Source organism: Lepidochelys kempii, chromosome 7 (genome assembly GCF_965140285.1).
Source record: "Lepidochelys kempii isolate rLepKem1 chromosome 7, rLepKem1.hap1, whole genome shotgun sequence".
NCBI lineage: Eukaryota > Metazoa > Chordata > Testudines > Cheloniidae > Lepidochelys > Lepidochelys kempii.
In genome coordinates, this window is record NC_136386.1 from 101,710,827 (window position 1) to 101,737,080 (window position 26,254).

The 26,254-nt window shown below is 38.8% G+C and overlaps 1 protein-coding gene across 4 annotated transcripts in view; it reads right to left on the reverse strand.

The window, feature by feature from the left end:
- Nucleotides 1-15,771: 15,771 nt before the first annotated feature.
- Nucleotides 15,772-26,254, reverse strand: part of PTPRE (protein tyrosine phosphatase receptor type E) — a 268,702-nt gene continuing 258,219 nt past the window's right edge. For all 4 annotated transcript variants that reach the window (XM_073354053.1, XM_073354051.1, XM_073354052.1 and 1 more), the window contains 2 exons: nucleotides 19,820-19,955; nucleotides 15,772-15,975 (listed from right to left, as the gene is read on the reverse strand). In XM_073354053.1, coding sequence (XP_073210154.1) covers nucleotides 15,901-15,975; nucleotides 19,820-19,955 — 211 coding nt within the window. In that variant the 3' untranslated portion in view covers nucleotides 15,772-15,900. The remainder of the gene's footprint in view (nucleotides 15,976-19,819; nucleotides 19,956-26,254) is intronic.

Sequence of the window (26,254 nt, forward strand, 5' to 3'; positions counted from 1 at the left end):
AACAATTACTTAGGTGCACCATTTCTTATTGGAAGCCTCTGTGAAGTCCTGCCTGAAATACTCCTTGATGTAAAGCCACCCCCTTTGTTGATTTTAGCTCCCTGAAGCCAACCCTGTAAGCCATGTCGTCAGTCGCCCCTCCTTCCGTCAGAGCAACGGCAGACAATCGTTCCGTGCCTTTTTTCTGTGTGGACGCCATAGCAAGGCAAGCATGGAGGCCGCTCAGCTCACTTTGGCAATTAGGAGCACATTAAACACCACATGCATTATCCAGCAGTATATGCAGCACCAGAACCTGGCAAAGCGATACCGGGCGAGGAGGCGACGTCAGCGTGGTCACGTGAGTGATCAGGACATGGACACAGATTTCTCTGAAAGCATGGGCCCTGCCAATGCATGCATCATGGTGCTAATGGGGCAGGTTCATGCTGTGGAACGCCGATTCTGGGCTTGGGAAACAAGCACAGACTGGTGGGATCGCATAGTGTTGCAGGTCTGGGACGATTCCCAGTGGCTGCGAAACTTTCGCATGCGTAAGGGCACTTTCATGGAACTTTGTGACTTGCTTTCCCCTGCCCTGAAGCGCATGAATACCAAGATGAGAGCAGCTCTCACAGTTGAGAAGTGAGTGGCGATAGCCCTGTGGAAGCTGGCAACGCCAGACAGCTACCGGTCAGTCGGGAATCAATTTGGAGTGGGCAAATCTACTGTTGGAGCTGCTGTGATGCAAGTAGCCCACACAATCAAAGATCTGCTGATATCAAGGGTAGTGACCCTGGGAAATGTGCAGGTCATAGTGGATGGCTTTGCTGCAATGGGATTCCCTAACTGTGGTGGGGCCATAGACGGAACCCATATCCCTATCTTGGCACCGGAGCACCAAGCCGGCGAGTACATAAACCGCAAGGGGTACTTTTCAATAGTGTTGCAAACTCTGGTGGATCACAAGGGACGTTTCACCAACATCAACGTGGGATGGCCGGGAAAGGTACATGACGCTCGCATCTTCAGGAACTCTGGTCTGTTTCAAAAGCTGCAGGAAGGGACTTTATTCCCAGACCAGAAAATAACTGTTGGGGACGTTGAAATGCCTATATGTATCCTTGGGGACCCAGCCTACCCCTTAATGCCATGGCTCATGAAGCCGTACACAGGCAGCCTGGACAGTGGTCAGGAGCTGTTCAACTACAGGCTGAGCAAATGCAGAATGGTGGTAGAATGTGCATTTGGACGTTTAAAGGCGCGCCGGTGTAGTTTACTGACTCGCTTAGACCTCAGCGAAACCAATATTCCCACTGTTATTACTGCTTGCTGTGTGCTCCACAATATCTGTGAGAGTAAGGGGGAGACGTTTATGGCAGGGTGGGAGGTTGAGGCAAATCGCCTAGCTGCTGGTTACGCGCAGCCAGACACCAGGGCGGTTAGAAGAGCACAGGACGGCGCGGTACGCATCAGAGAAGCTTTGAAAACCAGTTTCATGACTGGACAGGCTATGGTGTGAAAGTTCTCTTTGTTTCTCCTTGATGAAACCCCCCGCCCCTTGGTTCACTCTACTTCCCTGCAAGCTAACCACCCGCCCCTCCTCCCTTCAATCACCGCTTGCAGAGGCAATAAAGTCATTGTTGCTTCACATTCATGCATTCTTTATTCATTCATCACACAAATAGGGGGATGACTACCAAGATAGCCCAGGACGGGTGGTGGAGGAGGGAAGGCAAATGTCACACAGCACTTTAAAAGTTTACAACTTTAAAATTTATTGAATGCCAGCCTTCTTTTTTTGGGGCAATCCTCTGTGGTGGAGTGGCTGGTTGGCCGGTGGCCCCTCCACCACGTTCTTGGGCGTCTGGGTGTGGAGGCTATGGAACTTGTGGAGGAGGGCGGTTGGTTACACAGGGGCTGTAGTGGCAGTCTGTGCTCCAGCTGCCTTTGCTGCAGCTCAACCATACACTGGAGCATACTGGTTTGATCCTCCAGCAGCCTCAGCATTGAATCCTGCCTCCTCTCATCACGCTGCCACCACATTTGAGCTTCAGCCCTGTCTTCAGCCCACCACTTACTCTCTTCATTCCGCCACCTCTCCTCCCGGTCATTTTGTGCTTTCCTGCACTCTGACATTATTTGCCTCCACGCTTTCGTCTGTGCTCTGTCAGTGTGGGAGGACAGCATGAGCTCAGAGAACATTTCATCACGAGTGCGTGTTTTTTTTCTTTCTAATCTTCACTAGCCTCTGGGAAGGAGAAGATCCTGTGATCATTGGAACACATGCAGCTGGTGGAGGAAAAAAAAAGGGACAGCAGTATTTAAAAAGACACATTTTATAAAACAGTGGCTACACTCTTTCAGGGTAAACCTTGCTGTTAACATTACATACATAGCACATGTGCTTTCGTTACAAGGTCGCATTTTGCCTCCCCCCACCGCGTGGCTACCCCCTCAACCCTCCCGTCTCCCCGTGGCTAACAGCGGGGAAGATTTCTGTTTAGCCACAGGTAAACAGCCCAGCAGGAACGGGCTCCTCTGAGTGTCCCCTGAAGAAAAGCACCCTATTTCAACCAGGTGACCATGAAGGATATCTCACTCTCCTGAGGATAACACAGAGAGATAAAGAACGGATGTTGTTTGAACGCCAGCAAACATACACTGCAATGCTTTGTTGTACAATGATTCCCGAGTACGTGTTACTGACCTGGAGTGGTAAGTATCCTACCATGGAGGACGCAATAAGGCTGTCCTCCCCAGAAACCTTTTGCAAAGGCTTTGGGAGTACATCCAGGAGAGCCGCGAATGCCAGGGCAAAGTAATCCTTTCACATGCTTGCTTTTAAACCATGTATAGTATTTTAAAAGGTACACTCACCAGAGGTCCCTTCTCCGCCTGCCGGGACCAGGAAGCAGACTTGGGTGGGTTCGGGGGGTACTGGCTCCAGGTCCAGGGTGAGAAACAGTTCCTGGCTGTCGGGAAAACCGGTTTCTCTGCTTGCTTGCTGTGAGCTATCTACAACCTCCTCCTCATCTTCTTCTTCGTCCCCAAAACCTGCTTCCCTGTTGCCTCCATCTCCATTGAAGGAGTCAAACAACACGGCTGGGGTAGTGGTGGCTGAACCCCCTAAAATGGCATGCAGCTCATCATAGAAGCAGAATGTTTGGGGCTCTGACCCGGAGTGCCCGTTTGCCTCTCTGGTTTTCTGGTAGGCTTGCCTCAGCTCCTTAAGTTTCATGCAGCACTGCTTCGGGTCCCTGTTATGGCCTCTGTCCTTCATGCCCTGGGAGATTTTGACAAAGGTTTTGGCATTTCGAAAACTGGAATGGAGTTCTGATAGCACGGATTCCTCTCCCCATACAGCGATCAGATACCGTACCTCACGTTCGGTCCATGCTGGAGCTCTTTTGCGATTCTGGGACTCCATCATGATCACCTCTGCTGATGAGCTCTGCATGGTCACCTGCAGCTTGCCACGCTGGCCAAACAGGAAATGAAATTAAAAAGTTCGCAGTTCTTTTCCTGTCTACTTGGCCAGTGCATTTGAGTTGAGTGTGCTGTCCAGAACGGTCACAGTGGAGCGCTCTGGGATAGCTCCTGGAGGCCAATACTGTTGAATTGTGTCCACAGTACCCCAAATTCGACCCAGCAAGGCCAATTTAAGCGCTAATCCACTTGTCAGGGGTGGAGTAAGGAAATCGATTTTAAGAGCCCTTTAAGTCGAAATAAAGGGCTTCATTGTGTGGACAGGTGCAGGTTTACATTTATTTAACGCTGCTAAATTCGACCTAAAGTCCTAGTGTAGACCAGGGCTAAGAGCTTTACCCACATGTTTCTCACAATGAAACTGATACTGTGCAGGCAATTTTCTTCACTGCTTTTACCTTGCCCAAATAAGGTGTTATTGGCCTCTTGGACAGAACCAGCATCTGCAAATCTTTATCAGCTGCTACTTAAATGCTGGAAAGAGGATGAGGTACCACAAGAGATGTGTGATGCAAACATCATCACTTTGTATAAAAATAAAGGCGAAAAGAGCAACTGCAACAACTACAGGGGTATCTTGCTACTAAGCATAGCCGGAAAAGCTTTCGCAAAAGTCATCTTAGTGCGTCTACAATATCTGGCGAATCGTGTCTACCTGAATTACAATGCAGCTTCAGGACTGGAAAAGCAACTATAGACATGATATTGTCTCTGCATTAACTCCAAGAAAAGTGCAGAGAGCAAAACCAAACACTGTACATCACCTTTGTGGACCTAACCAAAGCATTTGACACAGTCAGCAGAGCAGGTCTGTTTGCAATACTAGAAAAGATAGGATGTCCACTAACCCTGTTAAGTCTCATACGTTCATTCCACAACAACATGAGAGCAACTGTCCAGTTTGACGGGTCCACTTCGGACAGCTTTGAGATGAAAAGTAGAGAGAAGCAAGGATGTGTTCTTGACCCTACACTCTTTGGAATCTTCTTCTCAGTACTCTTGAACTGTGTATGTGAGGACATGAAAGAAGGAGTGTATCTCCACACAAGATCAGATGGGATACTCTTCAACCTGTCCCAACTTAAATCAAAGACCAAAGTCAAAAAGGTGCTAATCAGGGAACTTCTATTTGCTGATGATGATGCTCTCATAGCCCACAAAATGAAGATCTATTACAAGAATTCATGGACTGCCTTTCAAGTAGCTGTCAGGCATTTGCTCTCACCGTCAGAATCAAGAAAACGGTTGAATTAGGACAGGGGGTTCTACAAGATCATTCAATTACCTTAAATGCAAACCAGCTAGAAGTAGTCCAAAAGGTCAGCTATTTAGGTTCTTCAGTGACCACCAACCTCCTACTGGATGAGAACTATATGTTTGCATTGGAAAGGCTGCCATCACCTTTAGCAGACTAACTAGAAGAGCATGGAACAACTCAAAGCTTACCATCAAGACCAAAATGCTAGCCTGCCAAGCTTGTGTCCTCAGCACTCTCATGTGTGGTGGAGAATCATGGACAACTTATGCTCATCAGGAGAAAAGGTTGAACAGTTTCCACCTACGTTGTTTACACCGCATACCCAACACTAAATGGCAAGATAAGTCACCAATGCAGAGGTTCTTCAAAGGGCAAATTTACCAGCTGTGACAGCCCTGCTCAAGCAAAGACCACTGCGCTGGCTGGGCCATCTGAGTAGCTTGGAAGACGGATGAATACCCAAGGACATGCTATACAGGGAGCTATCAGAGGGAACAAGAACAACAGGATGTCCCAAGCTTCACTATAAAGACACATGCAAGCGGGATATGAAAGAATTTGGAATTGATCCTGACCAATGGGAAATCTTGGCAAATGATCATAACCAGGGGTGCCATTGTCTCCATCAGGGTATCAAATCCATGACAGGAGCTGGCTCCTACAGCTTGAAGAGAAAAGAGCCGGTAAGAAATAAGCAGCTCCCAAACAAGATACATACATTTGCAATAACTGCCAAAGATCATGCAAATCTCAGATTGGCCTATTCAGTCACATGAGACATTGCAAACCATCTACATCATAGGCTGCAATTCCCACCGTCTCTTGCAGATGAAAGGATGCCAACATTTGTTTATTTCATGGTAAATCTTTGGGAGTGATTATTGTATGATTAACTCTCTCTTTCATCAAGATGCTTGGATTACATGGATACATTATTGCAACTAAGATTTGTGGATGCTTGAATTCATAAGAATAGGACCCCATGAATTCTGACATTTTAGTCTCATGGAGAGGAAGTTGCATAAATTTATGAGCAAATTGGATATGTTTTGCAAAAAGTTCTTTAAAGTAATCAGTCTGTCCTTTAAATGATGAAAGTACACAGTATAGCAAACCACCTGGGGAAACAAACTCTGAAAGATCAAGCATCTTAATATGATGCAAAGAATTGTAACAATTTTTTTAAAGCAAAATCTTTTGTGTTTTATTAAATCAAAGCTCATCTGTAAAATCATTTTTGCTAATGGGCTGTTTCCAGCCATAGCCTTCAAAGCCACAAACGATGTTTGGAAAGCAGACTACACAATGTCATGATTGTGATGAGCTGGACCCTCGGATATGGGGTGCCACCTGATGTGCTGGGGTTCCACTGAGCCTGCCTGTTCCACTAGCCTAGGCTTCCTCACCCTGTCCTTGGTGTGCCAGGCCCTCAAGCCTTCTCTGGCTCACACACAGGTCAGGCCACACCCAGCTGCAAACACAGACTGAAATCAGCTCTGTGGGAGGATTCAGCTTGGGGTTTTACCCAGCACTCATGTGCACACCTCCTTTGGTGTCTGTTGCTGTATAGAGAGAGCTGTACCATGCGAGCTCATAAAAATCACCCCCTCCCTCAATGTGCACTGGTATGAATTGCACAAACTGGGTTTTGGAATAAACAAAAACAAGTTTATTAACTACAAAAGTAAATGTTAAGTGATTATAAGGGATAGAAAACAGAACAAAGCAGATTACTGAGCAAATAAAACAAAACATGCAACCTAAGCAATTCACAAAAGAAACAGATTGCAAATAGTAATTTCTCACCCTAAATGTTGTTTTAGGCAGGTTGCAGACATAGGTGCTGACTTCCCCTCTGCCTGGTGGGTGCTCAACACCTCCCCACCCCCCCCCCCGCCGCTCCTGCCCCGCCTCCTCCTGTCCCTGAACTACCCTTGCGCCACCCCCATTCCACCCCTTCCCCAATGTCCCTGCCGCACCCAGGCTTTTCCCACCCCAGCCCTGCCCCCTTCCTGCCCCCATTCCACCCTCTTCCCCCAAGTCTCCTCCCTGCCTCTTCTCCGTCTCCTCCCCTGAGCGCCCACGTCCCCGGTCCTCCCACTCCCTCCCAGAAAGTCCTAAGTGCCACCAAACAGCTGTTAGGCAGCAGGAAGCACTGGGAGGGAGAGGGAGGAGTGGGGACGCGGCATGCTCTGGGCGGGGGAAGGAAGAAGGAGGCAACGAGGGGAGAGTTTGGCTGCTGGTGCGTGCAGAACACCCACTAATATTTCCTGTTGGGTGCTTCAGCCCCGGAGCACCCACGGAGCCGGCGCCTATGGTTGCAGTTTCTGCAGCTTAGAGTTCCAGTTATTTCTCCTCACAGGCTAGACCCACGTCTCAGCCTGGACTCAGCCCTTGCCTTTCTCCAGCTTAGTTCCTTTGTTTGTTCAGGTGCTTTCAGCAATCTTCCTTCTTGCGCAGGGAGACAATGGAGAAGAGCCTTGATTGACTCATTTCCCAGCCTTAAATAGGATTTACATAAGGTGGGAATCCTTTGTTTCCAGCGGAAGAATATCAGCAGTGTCCAAGGTGGTGCTCTGTACCAGGTGACATCATCACATGATCTTGCAGTGTTAAAGCAACCATTAGACAAGGTTTATTTGTAACATCCACAGGAAAGAACTCCAGGAAGATGAGAGATCAGCATCTTCAAAGACCCATTGTCTTTCCTAATGGCTCATCCAGGCTGATTGCATACTGTCTGGTGCGTGTTTCCCAGATGTAACCACAGTTGTAATTGTTACATAGTCAATATTCCTAACTACAGATACAGAAATGATAATGTATAACACTAGGATAATCATATTCGGTAAATCATAACCTTTCCAATGATAGCTCATATGACCCATCTTGCATAAAACATACCTTAGATATGTCATTCATGTTATAACAATATTTTTATAAAGAATATGGGGTGCAGTGTCACAATTATGAAGTCTATCAGTGCATATTTAAAATGCAAATATATACTTCATTGCCCTTTATATTCTAATTGAGGGGAATCAGGCTCTTAATTTTTCTCTGTGTAGATTATAAACTTGCAAAATCTTTTAAATTTGTTACTGATCATAAAAGTAAACTTTTACATGTGACTCTGTTGCTTACAAAAGGTATAATACCAACAACCCTGAAAAGAAAAATCGTTTAAGCACAGAACAGGTTGCAGCAGTGAAAGCTTCTCCACACTCTGGGTGAAATCCTGAGATCAATGGGAGTTTTGCCATTAACTTCATTGGAACTAGGATTTTACCTTACGTATTTTAACAGTGACCTGAAGGCAGAGCCTGTAACAGCGAGGAATATAGTTTCTGTGGCCCATCGAGACCCTTTGCAAATCTGCCATTTGTGCTGGATTTAGCAATGTGGACGCTTGTACAGTGGGAATGGGACTGAGACTACAAAACTCAGTTCAGATAGGCCACTGTGTATTCATTAAAACGTTCAAACTTTCAGGCCAAGTCTACGCTACAAAGTTTTGTTGATATAGCTATGTCAGGTAGGAGTGTGAATAATCATGCCCCTAACCGACATAGCTATTTCTGCAACCCCCACTGTGTAGATGCAGCTTATATCAGTAACAGAGTCCTACTGTTTGTATAGTTTGTCATGTGGGGAAGTGGTTTAACTGTATCAGCAAAAGAGCTCCTTTTGCCCTCTATGCTGCATCTTTACTTGTCAGTTTTGTAGGTATAACTATACTGGCAAAGCCTTCATAGTGTAGACTAGACCTCAGTCATTACAAAGCTAGGCTGGATTCCAACTAGCAACACAGAGATGGAAGAAGGCTTTATATCCCATTACCAAACCCCTGAGTCACAGAGTACCCCAGAAAACTAACCATAATAGAGCAAAGCTTGACATGAACATAGGGACTGCAGTGACACCATAAGACTGAATTAACTGTGTACTTCGCTATAATCTTTAAGAATACTTTTTAAGAAAAGGCATGTTTTTGTAAAGGACCAGATAGTGCCGGTATTCCTGGTGGGAGGAAAGCACAAGGAATTTTCTACGTCTTACTCCCCCGCTTTGTGCAGCCCATGTAACGGCCAGATAATTGCAGTTCGTGATTGCTCACTCTACTCCCCGGAAGCAGAGAGGAGGTGGGACCACAGCCCTGCTCCCCTCCACACATGTCTATGGAGTGGAACTAGTACAGCAGCGGGAATAAATTGAACCCAATGAAGAGGTATAACTACAGGTGTGCTGAAGAATTCCTCCCGAAGCTCCCATAGGTGAGTGTCTCTCCACTCTGCCACTTAGTAGCTGCTGTGTCTATATGGCACAATGTAAATTAATAAAGAGCTAAACTGTAAATTTCACACTTCTTCAACATATATAAATAGTTTGAATGCTCTATTCAAAACAGCAATGGCATAATAGTTGCTAATGCAATGTAAGTAATTCTAAAATTAATAATAATCAAGCACTATTTTAAGATTATTTTTGAAAAGAACTTCTTAGGCAAAGCTTTCATCTGCTTGAAAGTTGAATTGTTAATTCTCATGCTTTGTATAAAATGGCCCAGAAAATGCATAAAAATTGTCCAAAGAAAGCACTTATTAAAATGTCTAGAATTACAACATAATCCTCTCATACATAAGGTGAAGAGCAGACACAGTGAACCTTAATTGCTTGAAAAAACCCAACTGCATTAAGCTGCTTGTATTAAGGAAGGTCTTTCTTGGATTTGATATATATAATCACTTAGATATATACAGAATAAAGTTAAATTTACCATACTTTGCATTAAAGTAACAACCTATTTTTAATATTTAATTTAAGAGCAATTGTGTCATGAAGATTTGTACTTATTTCTGAATCAGGCTTCATATGGAATAAAAGCTACAGCACTCCCAAAGTTGGATACAGAGATCAGCCCTAAACAAATGTAAGTACTGTATGTCATGTAATCTTTGTTCAATTTATAATGTTCAGAAGTTGAATAACTGCTTAAGTTTTCATGTTGCAAGCTTATGAAAAAATAACTGGTACAAGACTATACTATATATGACAAAATGAGATATTCTAGTATTTACTTGAGTAAGGAATTGGAGAAATAAACATAAGGACGGCCATACTGGGCTAGACCAATGGTCCATCTAGCCCAGTGTCCTGTCTTCCGACAGTGGCTAATGCCAGATGCTTCAGAGGGAATGAACGGAAGAGGGAAACTATTGAGCGATCCATCCCATCATCCAGCCCAAACAACTGGCAGTCAGAAGCTAAGGGAAACCCAGAGGAGTAGTTTTCAAACTGCAGTACATATCCCTAGGAGTACGTGAGCTCTCATCAGGGGGTATGTGAGAAAAATCCTGTAATGGCGGACAGCACATTTTATTTAGTAAGACTTGGCAATCTAATCATAGGTATATTATGGCTCTATCTCAGATGGGGGCACGTGGTAGACAACATTATTTGGAAAGGGGTACACAGTCTAAAAAGTTTGAAAACCATTGACCCAGAGAATGGGGTTGCATCCCTGACTATGTTAGCTAATAGCCATTGAAGCATATGATGAGCACCAACTCATGGAATCGCCTTTGCAGGTTGGGTACTCCTCTATCAGGTTCCCTGCATTAGTTAGCATTCTCTTTGAACTCCAGCAGAGACTTTTAAGAGGTTTTTTTAAAGTAGTTTCTTTAATCCCTCCCCCCCCACCCCCTAGCAATTTGGGCAAGGGTGAAGTTACTTGGTTTATGGCTGCTAGGGGATTAAAAGGTAATTTGTTAAAATGTGAATTGCTGGAAATCTGGGGGCATCTGGTATGAGTCAGACAATAATATAGCTTACATTTTGCTTCCAGTCCCCTGGAACCTGACTATACAAGGTGCTGAGCACACTGAAGTCAGGTTTCAGAGTAGCAGCCATGTTAGTCTGTATCCGCAAAAAGAAAAGGAGTACATGAGGCACCTTAGAGACTAACACATTTATTTGAGCATAAGCTTTCCTGAGCTACAGCTCACTTCATCGGATGCATGCAGTGGAAAATACAGTAGGGGGATTTTATATCACAGAGAACATGAAACAATGGGTGTTACCATACACACTGTAACGAGAGTGATCAGGTAAGGTGAGCTATTACCAGGAGGAGAGAAAAAAACCCTTTTGTAGTGATAATCAAGGTGGGCCATTTCCAGCAGTTGACAAGAATGTGTAAGGAACAGTGGGGGGGGGGGGAATAAACATGGGGAAATAGTTTTACTTTGTGTAATGACACATCCACTCCCAGTCTTTATTCAAGCCTAATTTAATGGTGTCCAGTTTGCAAATTAATTCCAATACAGCAGTCTCTCGTTGGAGTCTGGTTTTGAAGTTTTTTTGTTGTAATATTGCCACTTTTAGGTCTGTAATCGAGTGACCAGAGAGATTGAAGTGTTCTCCGACTGATTTTTGAATATTATAATTCTTGACGTCTGATTTGTGTCTATTTATTCTTTTACACAAAGACTGTCCGGTTTGGCCAATTACGATCCAATTGCACAATATTTTTATTAGCTGAACCATAAATACTCAGCATTGATAGCTTTAGTTTTAATGTAATGTGAAAAACAATCTTAGTTTTGTACTTTGTAATATCACAACAGAAAATAGTAATCTTTTCCTGAGGACATTGTTCATGGATTTAATAAATGGTTGAACCAGATAAGTGTTTTCTTTTCTAGTCAAATTGTTGGCCAATCAACACATCTATTTAAAAAAGCAGAGGCACCACGTCAGGAAGCACATCGCTCTCTCAACTTTTTGGTAGTACCTGTTCAGAAAATTCATTGCTGACAGACATTTTGTTACAGTACTTTTTGAAAAAGTTCAATTGCTTTTCAAAATGTTCGTCTTACAAAATTTTGGAATTCTAGTTTTGGAAAAGTTGGATAGTTCACTCTTAATTATATACCAGAGTGAATAAAATGAAGTATGCACATTTTGATTTCATTATTGATAGAGTGGGGCAATTAGCTGTCAGAAAACATGAAAAAACTGAAAGAAAAAATTGTAACATTTTCATCCATGGTGTACATATTACATGAAGGATGTGCACAAACAAAATATTGTTTGGAACTTAATTCTGGAAAAATCAGAAAATTATCCCATATACGAGAGACCTTGCAAATAAGAGTTATTCAGTGTGGCTGATCATTAGGGGTTAAGTGTGGTTAAGCCCTGCAAATAATGCTGCACCAAGTCATCCTCTGCTTACCTTATTCTTTTCCTACTCCTGTGAGGTACCAAATTTTTCATTTCTTTTAACTACTGGTTATATTGGCTGGGAAGTGTAGGCATCCATCCACTTTGCAGATACATTTGTTGAGTGGGAGTTGGTATATTCAGGGGTCTGCCTGAACATGGTTATAAGTGGAATAGAATTCTTGAGTCAAGAATATTGAGTGTAATCCTGGACCGACAAAAGTCAATCAGGCCAGGATTTTAGTCATTGAGATTATTTTGGGGGAGAACTATAATGGGACTATTCACATCAGTAAGGGCTACTTCACTGGGACTATGCACTGTAGTAGAGGTTTGCAGGACTAGGTCCTAAATTGCAATACTAAGTTACTGAACTTTGTATGCATAATGCTTCAGTCAGAATATTAGTCTGAGTCTGCAAGAACTACAGATTAAAAGTAATGGAAAATAATTCATCTAGGTAATGGATTTTTAACTCCTTTAGAATACTTAATCTAAATGAACACATAGTACAGGAATTAAATTAAGAGATTTAAAGAAAGAAAAACAGTCTGAAAATAAAAATGAAGCTTTGTTCTTGCATCAGAATGTATTAGATCTTGCAATTTGCATATACAAATAATTCAGCAACATTCACTGGCATTATACACACAGCAAGATCAAATTATAAATGTAATAAAAGAAAATATCAATGATAGCTGAAACTGTACAATACATACATACATTATAAAGATTTAACAAATTAAATACAATTTATTACACAGAAAAGTTTCAGTAACTTTATATTAAAAATGATACCAGGGAAATGAAAACATTTCAAAACGTTAACACAGGAGGTCAGGCTCATTTTAAAAGTTTAAAAAACATACATAAAAATACTTTTAAAACACTGGTAATTACAGTATGCATTCTTTATTAAGGCCCCAATTCAGCAAAGCACTTAAGTGCATGTTTCAGCAGCAGAAGGCCAATGGTACTTCAGCACATGCTTAAGTGATTTGCTGAATAGAGATAGACTTAACGTATATATTTAAATGCTTTAATGAATTGGGGCCTAATGTAACACATGAAAATAGACAGTAAAGTAAGTCACATAGTGACCAATAATGACTACGGACCAGAATTTACATTTTCTAATCCCTATTTGGCATTTTAATGCAATTCCATGCGATACAGAAAATTTATGAAGAGATAATCCTTCTATATATTTATTAGACTGTTGTATTAAGTACAACAACCTTATTTGTACCTTGACTAAAAAAGAATATTTGACTAAAAAGAATTGGAAAACAAGCTTTCTAAATTATAATAAGAAAATGTCATTGCTTAGCTTATTTCTCACTTCTGAAATATTTTTATGGGTACTTCCGTTACGTCTTAGATGTCTTTATATTAAAGACAACAGGAATTTCTTGGCATTTTGTTTAATATTAATCATAGTTTTTGTTGAGTATCTGATAGCCTCCTGATGCAGGAAGTAACTTGCTGCCTTGCCTTGCATTCATTAATCAGACAGAGAGCGGAGTTCTAAACCTGTAAAAGGATCTGTTAGGGTGGATCCTTCTGAACACACGGATGTCAGTATGACTGTGCTGGCATATAGGTCTAAATTGGCAGCTCTCACTTCAGGATAACTTTTAATTATCTAACAAGGTTGTCTCCCCCTCTAAATTGAGTTCTACTCCAGGAGTCAATTGTTAGGTAATATCAAGACAAATCTACCAAACATCTGAACACAGCCAGATCTTAAGGGCTGTCCAAGGAGCACTACAGAATAAAGGGAAAATGCGAAACAAAATACGTAGACTGACTATTAGGGAAAAAATCTCAACAGTGAGATCTACTTAGACTGTAGAATATACTCCCAAGGGAAATGGTGGAAGCATAACTGTTTGTATTTAAAACTAGACTGAGCCATCATTTGAGATTTATTGTTGGGAATAATTCTGCAATGACTGAGAGATGATATTATTAATAGTCTCAGCATCATCAAATTTAGTATCTTATTTACATGCTCCCTATGCTACAAATATTTATATTGACCACCTTAGTGTATTGGCCTTTTGTACCTGCACGTATTTGACGACTTTCATTTTAATATATTTTCCATTTTCAAACCATGCCAGAATTGAAAGCTTATTTAACATTCTTTTCTTTAGTCAAAGATTTTTGCATTTTGAATTAATCCATTAATCTCAAACTATTTAGTCTTGCAACAAATTGTTTTAGTTGTTAAGTGCATAATTACTGTACAAATAAATATACAGCAGTGCATTACTGGGAAGACAATAAGCAGTAAATGGCAGTATTCAAAACTGTGCTTAAAGACTTTTAACCTGAACAATTTTCAATTCACTATGTAATAAAAGGAGAGGTGTGAACACCTTTTGTTACTCTTTGCATTATTAAAAGAATAATGAACTTTTATTTATTTCCAGATATTATAAATGAACATGGGATAGATAAATAGTGCAAGAACTAGAATGAAAACATCAGTTTAGGTATGCTTATTTTTAAATTAGGCTTTTATGTTTGCATTCAAAAATAACCAATTAAACAAGACAGAACTATTGCATATTAATATACATTAAATTAAATATTTTTATATTTATTTGTGCTCATTAATTTATATACTTTTTTAAAAGATGAGAGAGATATTTTTAAAATATTCAACGTTCAGATGCCTTGTGTCTTTTGTACTTTCTGTCCCCCAAATCCTGTTTAGGTCTCTGAAATATTTCATTATATACACACATGCAAACACATAGATACCCCCTTTTGTATTAGGGAAAGATCTGATTTTTAACTATGGAGACATTATTTTAAGAATATACATTTTAAAAGAGCTTTTTCCTATCAACAGTCTTTACTGCTGATACCAGTGTGATTTCAATATTAAAATGCTTTTTCAAAAAGTTTAAGAAGTTGCTTTTATATTCTAGTCAAGTAGAGTCTCAGTCTCTCTCTCTCATACATATTATATCAAGCTCTGTGTCGGTGGCAACAGGAATAATGCCTCTTGCAATAGTTGACAGAAGCTCAGGTTCAGCAAAACTATTCTCAGCAGAATTTATCTTCTGACATGCAAAATATCTTCAAAATAGTGAAACTCACTCATAAATTACAAAACTGTATTTCAGTAAGGAACATTTAAAATACATTAGATTTAATAAAAAAGCAGAATAAAATGAATGTTCAAGACTACATTGAAATCAAATAATTTATTAAACTCTGTATTTACACTGAGTTATTTCTAACTGACAGCTTATCTTGAAATAAAGCTGTGCACAATATACTGACTTTAAAAAGCATGGCTGTTTGTTTGTAAGTTGTAGTGGAGCATATGTTATTACACCTTGAGGACCAGATTCTGACACCCTTACTCACACTGAATAGCATCTTACTCCAGGAACAGTCTCATTGCCTTCAATCGGACTATTTGTAGAGTAAGGTGTTACTGAAGATGAGTAAGGGTGTCAGAATCTGGCTCCTAATGAACATTACTACTCATGAAATCAATTGTTTGTTATTGACCTCAGTGAGAGAAGGGTCAGAGCCAACACATTCACTATGATTCATTATTTAATATAAAATAAAAAATTGCTTTGTAAAATTTAGGGGCTGCTAAACTTGGGAAATAAAATTAATATTGATATTTTAATGTATTGGAAAATGTAAAGAGAGAAATGCAACCAAGATTTTGTTAAAAATGTATATAACATTCAACAACATATATACTGATATTTTGTATATGAACATTTATTATAATTAGCTTTTAAAAGATATTTATATTTGAGTAATTTATAATTTTATACAGCAAAAGTGACTTTTAAAGCAAAACACAGACAATATCATTTACAGTAGGAATTATCATAATGGAAAATATGATATAAATTAACATGATTTACAAATATTTTTACAGACTAAATTAAAAAATAAGGCAGGAAGTTTTATTTGAAATTAGCATAATCAGAATATATATCAATGAAATCTTGTACCACTTTGTAGCAGAATTCATACTGTTCCTAAAAAAATAAAAAAGAAATTCAGATTTACTTCGATTGTACATTATGTTTAAGTTGGAATAATCAGATTTAGGTAAATCCATAAAATGCAACATATTCTAAATTGGACAACAGCAAGTTTATGACAAAACAAATAATCTACCCCGTTGATGGTAAATTTTATATTTCCGCTCTTTGCACAAAAGGTTTTTATGCTCAATTTTATTAACTTGCAAGTTTCATAGTCTTTATTAACTGACACTATTTGTATGTAACTGAGCCTGTATGTAACTAATCCTCCGCTTCAGGGAGGATGATGGAACTGGGAGGTTGAAACAGAGGAGGTCCACAAGAGGCTTCTCTCAAAACTTAATAGACATCTATAATATGAAAGAAATTGCAAACCACTGAGCCCAATCCTGCTAAGTGCAAAGTACATTTTGGGAGGTGCAAAGCACCCTCAATTACCATTGATGTCAATAGGAGCTCTGGGGTGATCCACACCTTTCAGAACTGGGTTCACAGTGCCTTTCAAACAACCTCAAAGCACCTTACAAATGCTCTATGCATACATATTATTATGATTATTAAACAGTTATATTGTAGTAGCATGTAGAGGCCAAGTGTGGCCCTGTTGAATTCCTGCCCCAAAGAACTAACAATATGAATATTCTTTCTCATATTTTTACACACACATGGAAACCCAGCCCAGTTACAAATGAAATGCACACCTCCCAGTTATAAATGAACAGCCATACTGGGTCAGACCAAAGGTCCATCTAGCCCAGTATCCTGTCTTCTGACAGTGACCAATGCCAGGTACCCCAGAGGGAATGAACAGAACAGGTAATCATCAAGTGATCCATCCCGTTGCCTATTCCCAGCTTCTAGCAAACAAAATGAAATGCAGTCACTTCTGGGTAACAGTTATTTAACAGCATACAGCAACACTGTATATTTTCTCCTTGCTCTCCCCAGTGATAAACACTGACCTCACCTGCTTCCAAGGTCATAGACCCATAATACAGTGTTTCCCAAACTTTTGAAAGCTGAGTCCCACTCCAGAAAAATGAAACCAATCTTCCCCTCACCCCATGCAATGCTGCCGTTTGTTGTTAAAGACCTATCCATCTTAAATTTATATATCTTCCACTATCCCCTGGCTAGTTCTTCGTCCCTCCAAGGGAGGCACATTCCACACTTTTGGAAACACTGGTGTGAATCTTCTTAATATGATACTTTGTCTTTGTTCCTACAACACGGGGTAGTTAATGTTGACAGTAGTAAAGTATTAACACTGGCATCTGAGTTCACTCCCATTTAAATGAATGGGAGAGTTCACAGCTTGTTTTTTGGTTTTGGTTCAGGCAGACATCTCTGCATTGGTTACACTCAGGACATATTTTGAAGGTTTTCTCCACAACCATAACAGTGCTTCAATCATAGGCCTCTAGGACCCCTGAAGATATAGGCTCTATTCCTGGATCTGTCACAGAGTCCCTGTGTGCTCTTGGACAAGTCATTTAATCTTTCTGTACCTCAGTTTCCCTACCTGTAAAATGAAGAAAAAAAATCTACCTCAGAGAAGGGTTTTGTGTAGGGCTGTCGATTAATTGTAGTTAACTCACATGATTAATTCAAAAAAATCGCAATTTAAAAAATTAATTGTGATTAATCGCACTGTTAAACAATAAAATATCAATTGAAATGTATTAAATATTTTTGGATGTTTTTCTACATTCTAAAATATATTGCTTTCTATTACAACACAAAATACAAAGTGTACAGTGCTCACTTTATATTATTATTTTTATTAGAAATATTTCTACTGTAAAAATGATAAACAAAAGAAATAGTATTTTTCAATTCACCTCATACAAGTACTGTAGTGCAATCTCTTTATTGTGAAAGTGTAACTTACAAATGTAGATTTTTTTGTTACATAACTGCACTCAAAAACAGAACAATGTAAAACTTTAGATCCTACAAGTCCACTCAGTCCTACTTCTTGTTCAGCCAATTGCTAAGACAAACAAGTTTGTTTACATTTACAGGAGATACTGCTGACCACTTCTTATTTACAATGTCACCTGAAAGTGAGAACAGGCGTTCACATGGCACTTTTATAGCCAGCCTTGCAAGGTATTAATGCCAGATATGCTAAACATTTATATGCCACTTTGGCCACCATTCCATAGGACATGCTTCCATGCTGATGATGCTTGTTAAAAAAAATAATGCGTTAATTAAATTTGTGACTGAATTCCTTGGGGGAGAATTGCATGTCTCCTGTTCTTTTTTACCTGCATTCTGCCATATATTTCATGTTATAGTAGTCTTGGATGATAACCCAGCACATGTCCGTCTTAAGAACACCTTCACAGCAGATTTGACAAAACGCAAAGAAGGTACCAATGTGAGATTTCTAAGGTTACAACACTCAACCCAACCTTTAAGAATCTGAAGTGCTTTCCAAAATCTGAGAGGGACGAGCTGTGGAGAATGCTTTCAGATGTCTTAAAAGAGCAACAATCTGATGTGGACACTACAGAACCCGAACCACCAAAAAAGAAAATCAACCTTCTGCTGGTGGCATCTGACTCAGATGATGAAAATGAACATGTGTCAGTCCGCTTTGCTTTTGGATTGTTATCGAGCAGAACCTGTCATCAGCATGGATGCATGTCTTCTGGAATCGTGGTTGAAGCATGAAGGGATATATGAATCTTTAGCGCATCTGGCACAAATATCTTGTGATGCCAGCTACAACAGTGCCATGCGAACGCCTGTTCTCACTTTCAGGTGACATTGTAAACAAGACATGGGCAGCATTATCTCTTGCAAATTGTAACCAAATTTGTTTGTATGAGCGATTGGCTGAACAAGAAGTAGGACTGAGTGGACTTGTAGGTTCTAAAGTTTTACATTGTTTTATTTTTGAATGCAGTTATTTTTTGTACATAATTCAACATTTGTAAGTTAAACTTTCATTATAAAGAGATTGCACTACAGTACTTGTATTAGGTGCACTGAAATATGCTATTTCTTGTGTTTTATACAGTGAAAATATTTGTAATAAAAAATATAAAGTGAGCACTGTACACTTTATATACTGTGTTGTAATTGAAATCAATATATCTGAAAATGTAAAAACATCCAAAAATATTTAAATAAATGGTATTCTATTATTGTTTAAAGTGTGATTAATAGCGATTATTTTTTTTAATCGCTTGACAGCCCTAGTTTTGAGATTACTGTTTGTAAAGTACTTTGAGACTGTTGAATGGAAAGTGCTAGAAATGCAATGTATTACTATTATTTATTCAAGTTAGCAGCTCCCCAGGAATCTGTGCTTGAAATTTATTGAAAAGCTATCTTCAAATATTCATAACTTTGTTAAATAAATATAACCTAAATTCTTCTAATGTTCCAAAGGCACTTCTCCTCTGTGAGAACTAACTGCAAGTCAGTTTGATGTGTTTAAGCCATTTTTTAGATGAAAAAACACAAACATTAGTTCTTTTTAAAATAAAATGTTGATAATTTTATGATCATAACTCAAGAATGTCCCCATGGATTTTTAAAAAACCTTTCACAATCTCTCTCCAAACAAACAAAAATCAGCAGTTGGCTAACAACAAACACAGCAACTTTTACCCCCAAATTAATTTTTAGAAAGCCTATTAGAAAATAAAATAGAAGTTTATAATGAAACACCTCTTGCAACCTAAGTATATAGTTGTTAAAAGTAGTCCCATAATATTATATTTACTGCAGCTAGTAAAATGAGCCTTTTTCTCTTCCCACCATAACACTTACAAAACTTAGATCATTTGACAAAGATTCTTATTGTTAAATATCATACCAGCGTTTGCACCATATGTGGCCTTTGCATTCTTAAGCTCTTCACAGCTTGAAATACATCTAAGAGCCCTTCAGCCTTTACTCGTTCCAGAACATTGCTGAGTGCTATGAATGTACCTGTTCTTCCAGCTCCAGCACTGCAAGACAAACATATTTCTTTTGCTTAACAAAATGTCAGGACATACCCATCCAAATTACAATAATGAGCAACAAAGATACTTTGCATAATAATTAATGCAAAATATTCAAGTACAGTTATTAGCAGAATAAAAACCTCTTGCTAAGTTTATTGCTGTCATTTGCGTGGCATAACTTTCCATGTTATGATCAAGAATTAATAAAAATTAATTTTCAACCAGGCCAGTTCGGATAAAGGCCTGTCTCCTGCGAACACTTACATGCTTATTTATACAAGTGAATAATTCCATAGAAATCAAATGCACTATATGTGTGCATAAAATTAAGCACACGTATACATGTTTGTAGAACTGGGGACATAATCCCATAGACTTGAAACTTTTCTAATCTGTATTTGTCTCCAAACCAATTGAAATTTATGGTACGATCACTGTTATCTTTAACACAGAGTAGTGATTTGGGCAAATTCTTTGTTGCTTATGAAAGGGAAGACTTGTCAATAGCTGAATCCTATTATATAGTACACCATCCCTACACATCCCTGCCAATGAATCTATTTCCTGACCTACCCCTCCTTATTATTCTAGCTATGTGTCTCCCTTGATCAGGGACTGCTCATTGTTCCAAATTATGTGATCTGAGGGGATTGATCTGTATTGGTATATTTTTCCTTCTTGATCACTTGTCTGTAAGCAGATAAGACTTCATATTTGATGGTCCAACAAGAAAATGTGGTTGTCCCAGTTGTCAGGCTCTGGCCTTATTGCTGCTGCTGTGACTCTCTAAAGGCTTTTCCCTGCATTGTTCTTGTTTTCTTCTGGACGACTTTACCAGGGTTTCTCATTTTTATTTTCTTAGTTTTAGTGTGTTTGACTCTCATTTTATCTTACAGACTTAGCTTTATCCTCAATTTAATATAAGTGAATAGGTAAAATGTATTCATTGTGCAATTCCCTATAGACAACTACTTTTATCAGATTAAAGGCAGCTGCAAAATCTAAAAAGGTTCAGATGTATACGTAATTAGCCAATCCCTAGAATATTAAAATATTACTGCCACTACCAAGTCTGAAACTAAGAATCAGAACTGATACTCCATATTATATATTCAAACAAAAAGTACAATTCCTAACTACTATTATGGATAAAATCCATCTAATTTGAAATGTAGCTCTGATCATGCAGAATAGCACTAATTTAGTCCATATCTGCTGTTGCATGCACAAAGTGACTGAGTCCACTTTCTACCTTTACACTCATATTTCCCTTGTTTTTCAAATTTCAGCAGCTGATTAGATGCTTGCTGACATTATTAGTGAAAATAAAATAGGGTGGAGCTCCTTTCACTGCCATTTGACCAGTGACAAAGATGAGTTTACATTTTGTCTCCTAATTTCACTTTTGTTCAAAGTAACCAGCTACTACTAGTAGAGGCCAAGTAACAGTGATTAGGAACTGTGAGGCACACAGCCACAATGGGGGAATAATCATAAAAACCTGGATGATTCTGGGAATCTGTGATGAGGCTAAATGAAAAACTGAAAAGTTTAATTCATGTCCCTAAACCAAGGATAAATATAAAATAATTCATTAAGTTTGAGTTTTTAACATATCTTAATAATTTATAAGCAAGATGAATGGTAATCACCATCAACAGTCATTGCTTTTACTTTATTTCCATCAAATAAGAAATCTTTCTGATAAGCATGTCCTTATGAAAAGATTAAATACAATTGCATGTATCCTCAGCTGGATACATTAAAGCCTAGTAGGAGGCTAAAGTGAATAGGTAAAATGTATTAGTTGTGCAATTCCCTATAGACAATTACTTTTATCAGATTAAAGGCAGCTGCAAAATCTAAAAAAGGTTCAGATTTATACGTAATTAGCCAATCCCTAGAAAAACTGTCTAAAAGGTCGGTGAATGACTCATTCTGGAATAGATCCATAGCTGCAGGAAGATGAAAAAATGCTATAAGGATATAATAGTATGAAATACTTTGTAAACCTGTACACAGAAATAGTTAAATAGCTACTCATTCCCTTCTGTCTAAACAAAAAAAATGAAGTATCCCCTTTTATCCTGCCCCATACCATCTGCCCTCCCCGCCCCCAACTTGAGAAACTCTTTGGGCAAAACTCCACCAGAGCCACATGTTTATCTCTAAAAAATAATTTAAGTGTGATTGCATGTAGGTTCAACTTCCCTTAGAAATGCAAGATAAAAATATATGTTGTATGGTTTACAGTACAGTACTCTCCCCTTCATATTTGTTCTTCCCTCTTTTCTGTGACAACCGCTTACTGAATCTAAAGAGTTTTAAAAGAAAAAATCTTTTAGGATAATGGCCTCTGTTAATTTGGCTCACAGAATAATATTGTTTCTTGAAGGATGGAAGAATCAAAGACAAATGAAAATCTGATGGGGCAAACTGATGTGGCTACAGAAAAAATCCATTACAGTGGGGTCCTTAGGCTCCATTACAGTCTAGACGAGAATGCCACTGCAGGTGAGAAGAAATAAAGAAGAGAAAAACTCAGGCAGCTACAGAGAGGAAGAGACCGAGAACAGAAGGCAGTTACAAAGACAATATGGAGGACAAAGAACTATAAAAACTGTCTCTGGGTAACACTTTTAGTAAAACCCTTAAATATTATGTAGTTTGATATTTCTATTATCTATTATAATTGTTGTGGTCAGTCCTTGCCACTCTTAAATCTTCTGTAAATAGAATGAGGAAAATAAATAGAAACCTGTGTCCTGAAAATTGGTAATATTTAATCTAGATAGAAACATGCAAATAATAAAATTTCATTTGTTTTATTACATTATTGTTTTATTTAAATCTGGAGAGCCAAATTCATCCATACCTAACTCCATTAATTCACTGGGCTGGTGATGTATTTGGCCCACTACCTTGGGCACTGTATCCTAGGCAATGGGGAAGTTCATTAGCTTGCACTTAGTTCAATGAGAGACCTATTTAAGGTCACTGGATTTACATGAACAAACATCTGATTACAGAATATTACACAAAATATAAAGTAAGATTTTAAAAGTAATGGACCTGTTCCTGTAACTGTTTGCCAGTGGCCAATACAGCAGTGTTTCTGCTTTGGAGGTCTTTACATTCTTGTTGATATGATATAAACTATAAACAAAAACTAACAGAGTTTTTCAAAATAACCATTGCTTAAATTCTAAGATTCACACAGACACAGAGTAAATGTGAATGCTGGAAATTCATGGTATATCTGTGCAAGACACAATGGGCCAAATCCTGCATACCTCACTCTAGCGAAACACCCATTAATTTCAATGGGACTTGTACCTGAGCAAGGAGTGTAGTAACAGACACCTCAATTCTCACTCAAGCAAAACTCCAAGGATATGGTCCAGGGATATGAGCAAATTCCAGCAGGAAATCTGGAATAATCTAGTAAAATGATGATACATTATTTGGATTTGTTTTAGATTTTCCAATGTTAATTGTCGTATCTTATAAGTGTGTTTACTATGTGTCTATTTGTGCCAGCTAAAGTCATTAAGCCCTTCTTCAAATACACATTTCAGCCCAAGGAGATACATTAACTGTATCAATGCTATTATTTTATTTTAAAATGTTATTTATAAATTCTTGTCAAAGGAAAAATGTAATCATTGCAGATACATACAATAAATTCATTTGTGAGCTGCAGATAACAACAGGCCTTATTGTCCCCTATATGGGCTATTTGCCAAAAGATGTTTGGTTCCCAAACTCAGTAGATCTGGAATACACACACACATGCATGAACATACACACAACCATTTGCTCAGCAGCCCTGTGAATCTGCACTTAGTTCTGCCCCCTCTTCCAGTGTCCCTGGCAGTGAAGTTGTGCTCTCAGAGGTTCTGCTACCATATCCATCCTTTGGAAGAGGCATGTTCAATATTGTGGAATGGAAAAGCAGGTGAATTAATGCGGATAAGATCTGCATTAACTTACTTGCAAAAATCCCAAAGTATCAGAGAGCTTTCAACCACTGGTCTTGCCCCCTATGCAGCCATTTGAAGGAGCGTCTAGTAGGTCAGGACTAAAAAAGGAAAATGATATTGTACGAGGCAGCATTAGATTTCCTCACGTTGATCTCTAGGGTACTAATATTACCATCTAAGAAAATATATTCCAGTTTTTCCACAATTCTCACATTTCAAGTAGGACTGTATTATTTTTAAAAAATAGGAATAAATGCTAATTAGTACAACCTCTTTACCCACATATATACAAACGCTAGAGATTGAAAAACAATTCACAGACTGCATCAAAAAAGAAATGGGAAAAATCTGGGTTATGATAAACTTCCTTACACAAAATTCAGAGATAAACAAAGTAACAAAACCATATCACCCCTCCTCATTGTCAGGTTTCATATCATCAGAGCTCTCGAGTAATATTTTATTTAAGAGGATTCTGCCTCATCATACTCAGTGAAAATGTCTGTTTTTTTCCTTCTGAGATAATATATATTTTGGCCAGGGGAAGAACTGCTCCTGTGCACTGTGAGATGTTTCCTCTGTTGATAAGTTATTTATGAAATTGCAGAAAATATCATAACCTTGCCTCTCCTCACCTTTTAAACCAACATCCAACCCCCTACACCACTTTTTCCTCATCTGAGAGGCATTTTAAAACTGCAGATAAGGTAGGAAACATGACTTGGGGCCAAGGATTTTAGGTTTTCACTTTTTACTCTAGACAGTCTAAACTTTAGACATTTCTCAGTAAACCTCCAGTCACTGCATCCCTCCCTTGTAATCAGAGATTTTGCTCTCAAGAACCAAATTAAACACTCAGCATTTGGGAGTTCCTCTTTTGCCCTTTTTGGAGGCACAACTAAAAACAAAAAATCTTTGTCTCACATATGAACCACCAAGAGTTATTCACTTCCAGCACTTCACTACTTTTCATTGCCCAGTTTTGTTTTTAAGAACTTGATTGTAATGTTTAATTAGTCATAGACATGTTAAACAAATTTGCTCTTAGCAGTTTTTGTTTTAATTTGCAAGTAATCTAAATGACAAACAATGTTTTTGGTGATATATGAACCAGTAATGTGTCTATATTTTAAGGGATAAGGAAAAGTCTGTTAAGCCTATTTTTGCTGATAATAACTTGCATACAAATACAAACAGCTCATCCATGATTATTAGTGTCATGTTTCTCTGTTGGAAAAACACATCACAGTGGATAACCAAAACCTGCTTTAACAGTTGCTACATTAGACATTTAATTTTCTGTATGCAATACGGCTTAAACAAAAAATGAAATCAAATACTTGACTAAATGTATGCTACTGCAGGTCGCAGAGATTATAATCAAAAGTACACACAGCTCAAAAATGAAATGAGAGTGCATTCTGCTTTACAGACATATCATTCATGGATAAAAATGGCTAAATTAGGTCCTTCTACTTAGAAGTTGAAAGCTGAACTTCCCACGAATAAAGACACTAAAACACATACTTAAGAGGGGAATCAAGCAAGGGGGCAGGTCTTCAGCTGGTGTAAATTGGCATAGTTCCATTGACTTGAGTAGACAATTTACACCACCTGAATATCTGCCCTATTGGCTTCCTTCCCCTCTTAAGCGTGTGGAAATCACTGCATACCTTGGGCAAGCAGCTACTGCAATTGCAAGCTCACACTTGCACAGAAAATTCCTAAAGGCTTAGAGTTTAATCCTCAAAATACATGGGCTCACATTAACATACATCTTGGAAAATCAGCTGCTGGACTTGAAATGCACTAGGTGGTTTTTCAAGATTTGAATCTATGTGTATTTGAGAGAAGGTTCTAGTCATAAGCCTTAAGAACGTGGATGTAAGAGTTTTCAAGCACAGCAACTGATTTTCCAAAATATACTTTCATGTGAATCTATGTAACTGAGAAGAGTAGAGAGCTCTAAGTCTTAAGGATTTTGGAATATTGTTTTTATCATTCTAGTGGTGTTTTGAAATAAACATATCTTAAAATTCAGGGAGAAATGTGGCCTACAACATTAACCTAATTCTTCAAAGCTTTTGTGGGTCTGAGAGGATGGAAATATTAGATGTAATATGTGGTTCTAGTTCTTTGACTTCCAACATGTTGCATTAATCAAAGGAATACTATAAGGCAAAAGAGCTGCTTTTCTCCCTTACTGATTGGCTAAAACTGTCCCATATTTTACCCGCTTTAATTAGCATTCAATGTCCTGACTTACTAACAGATTTCAAAAAGTAGTTGCAGGACTCCACTGTCAAACTGCAGAATAAG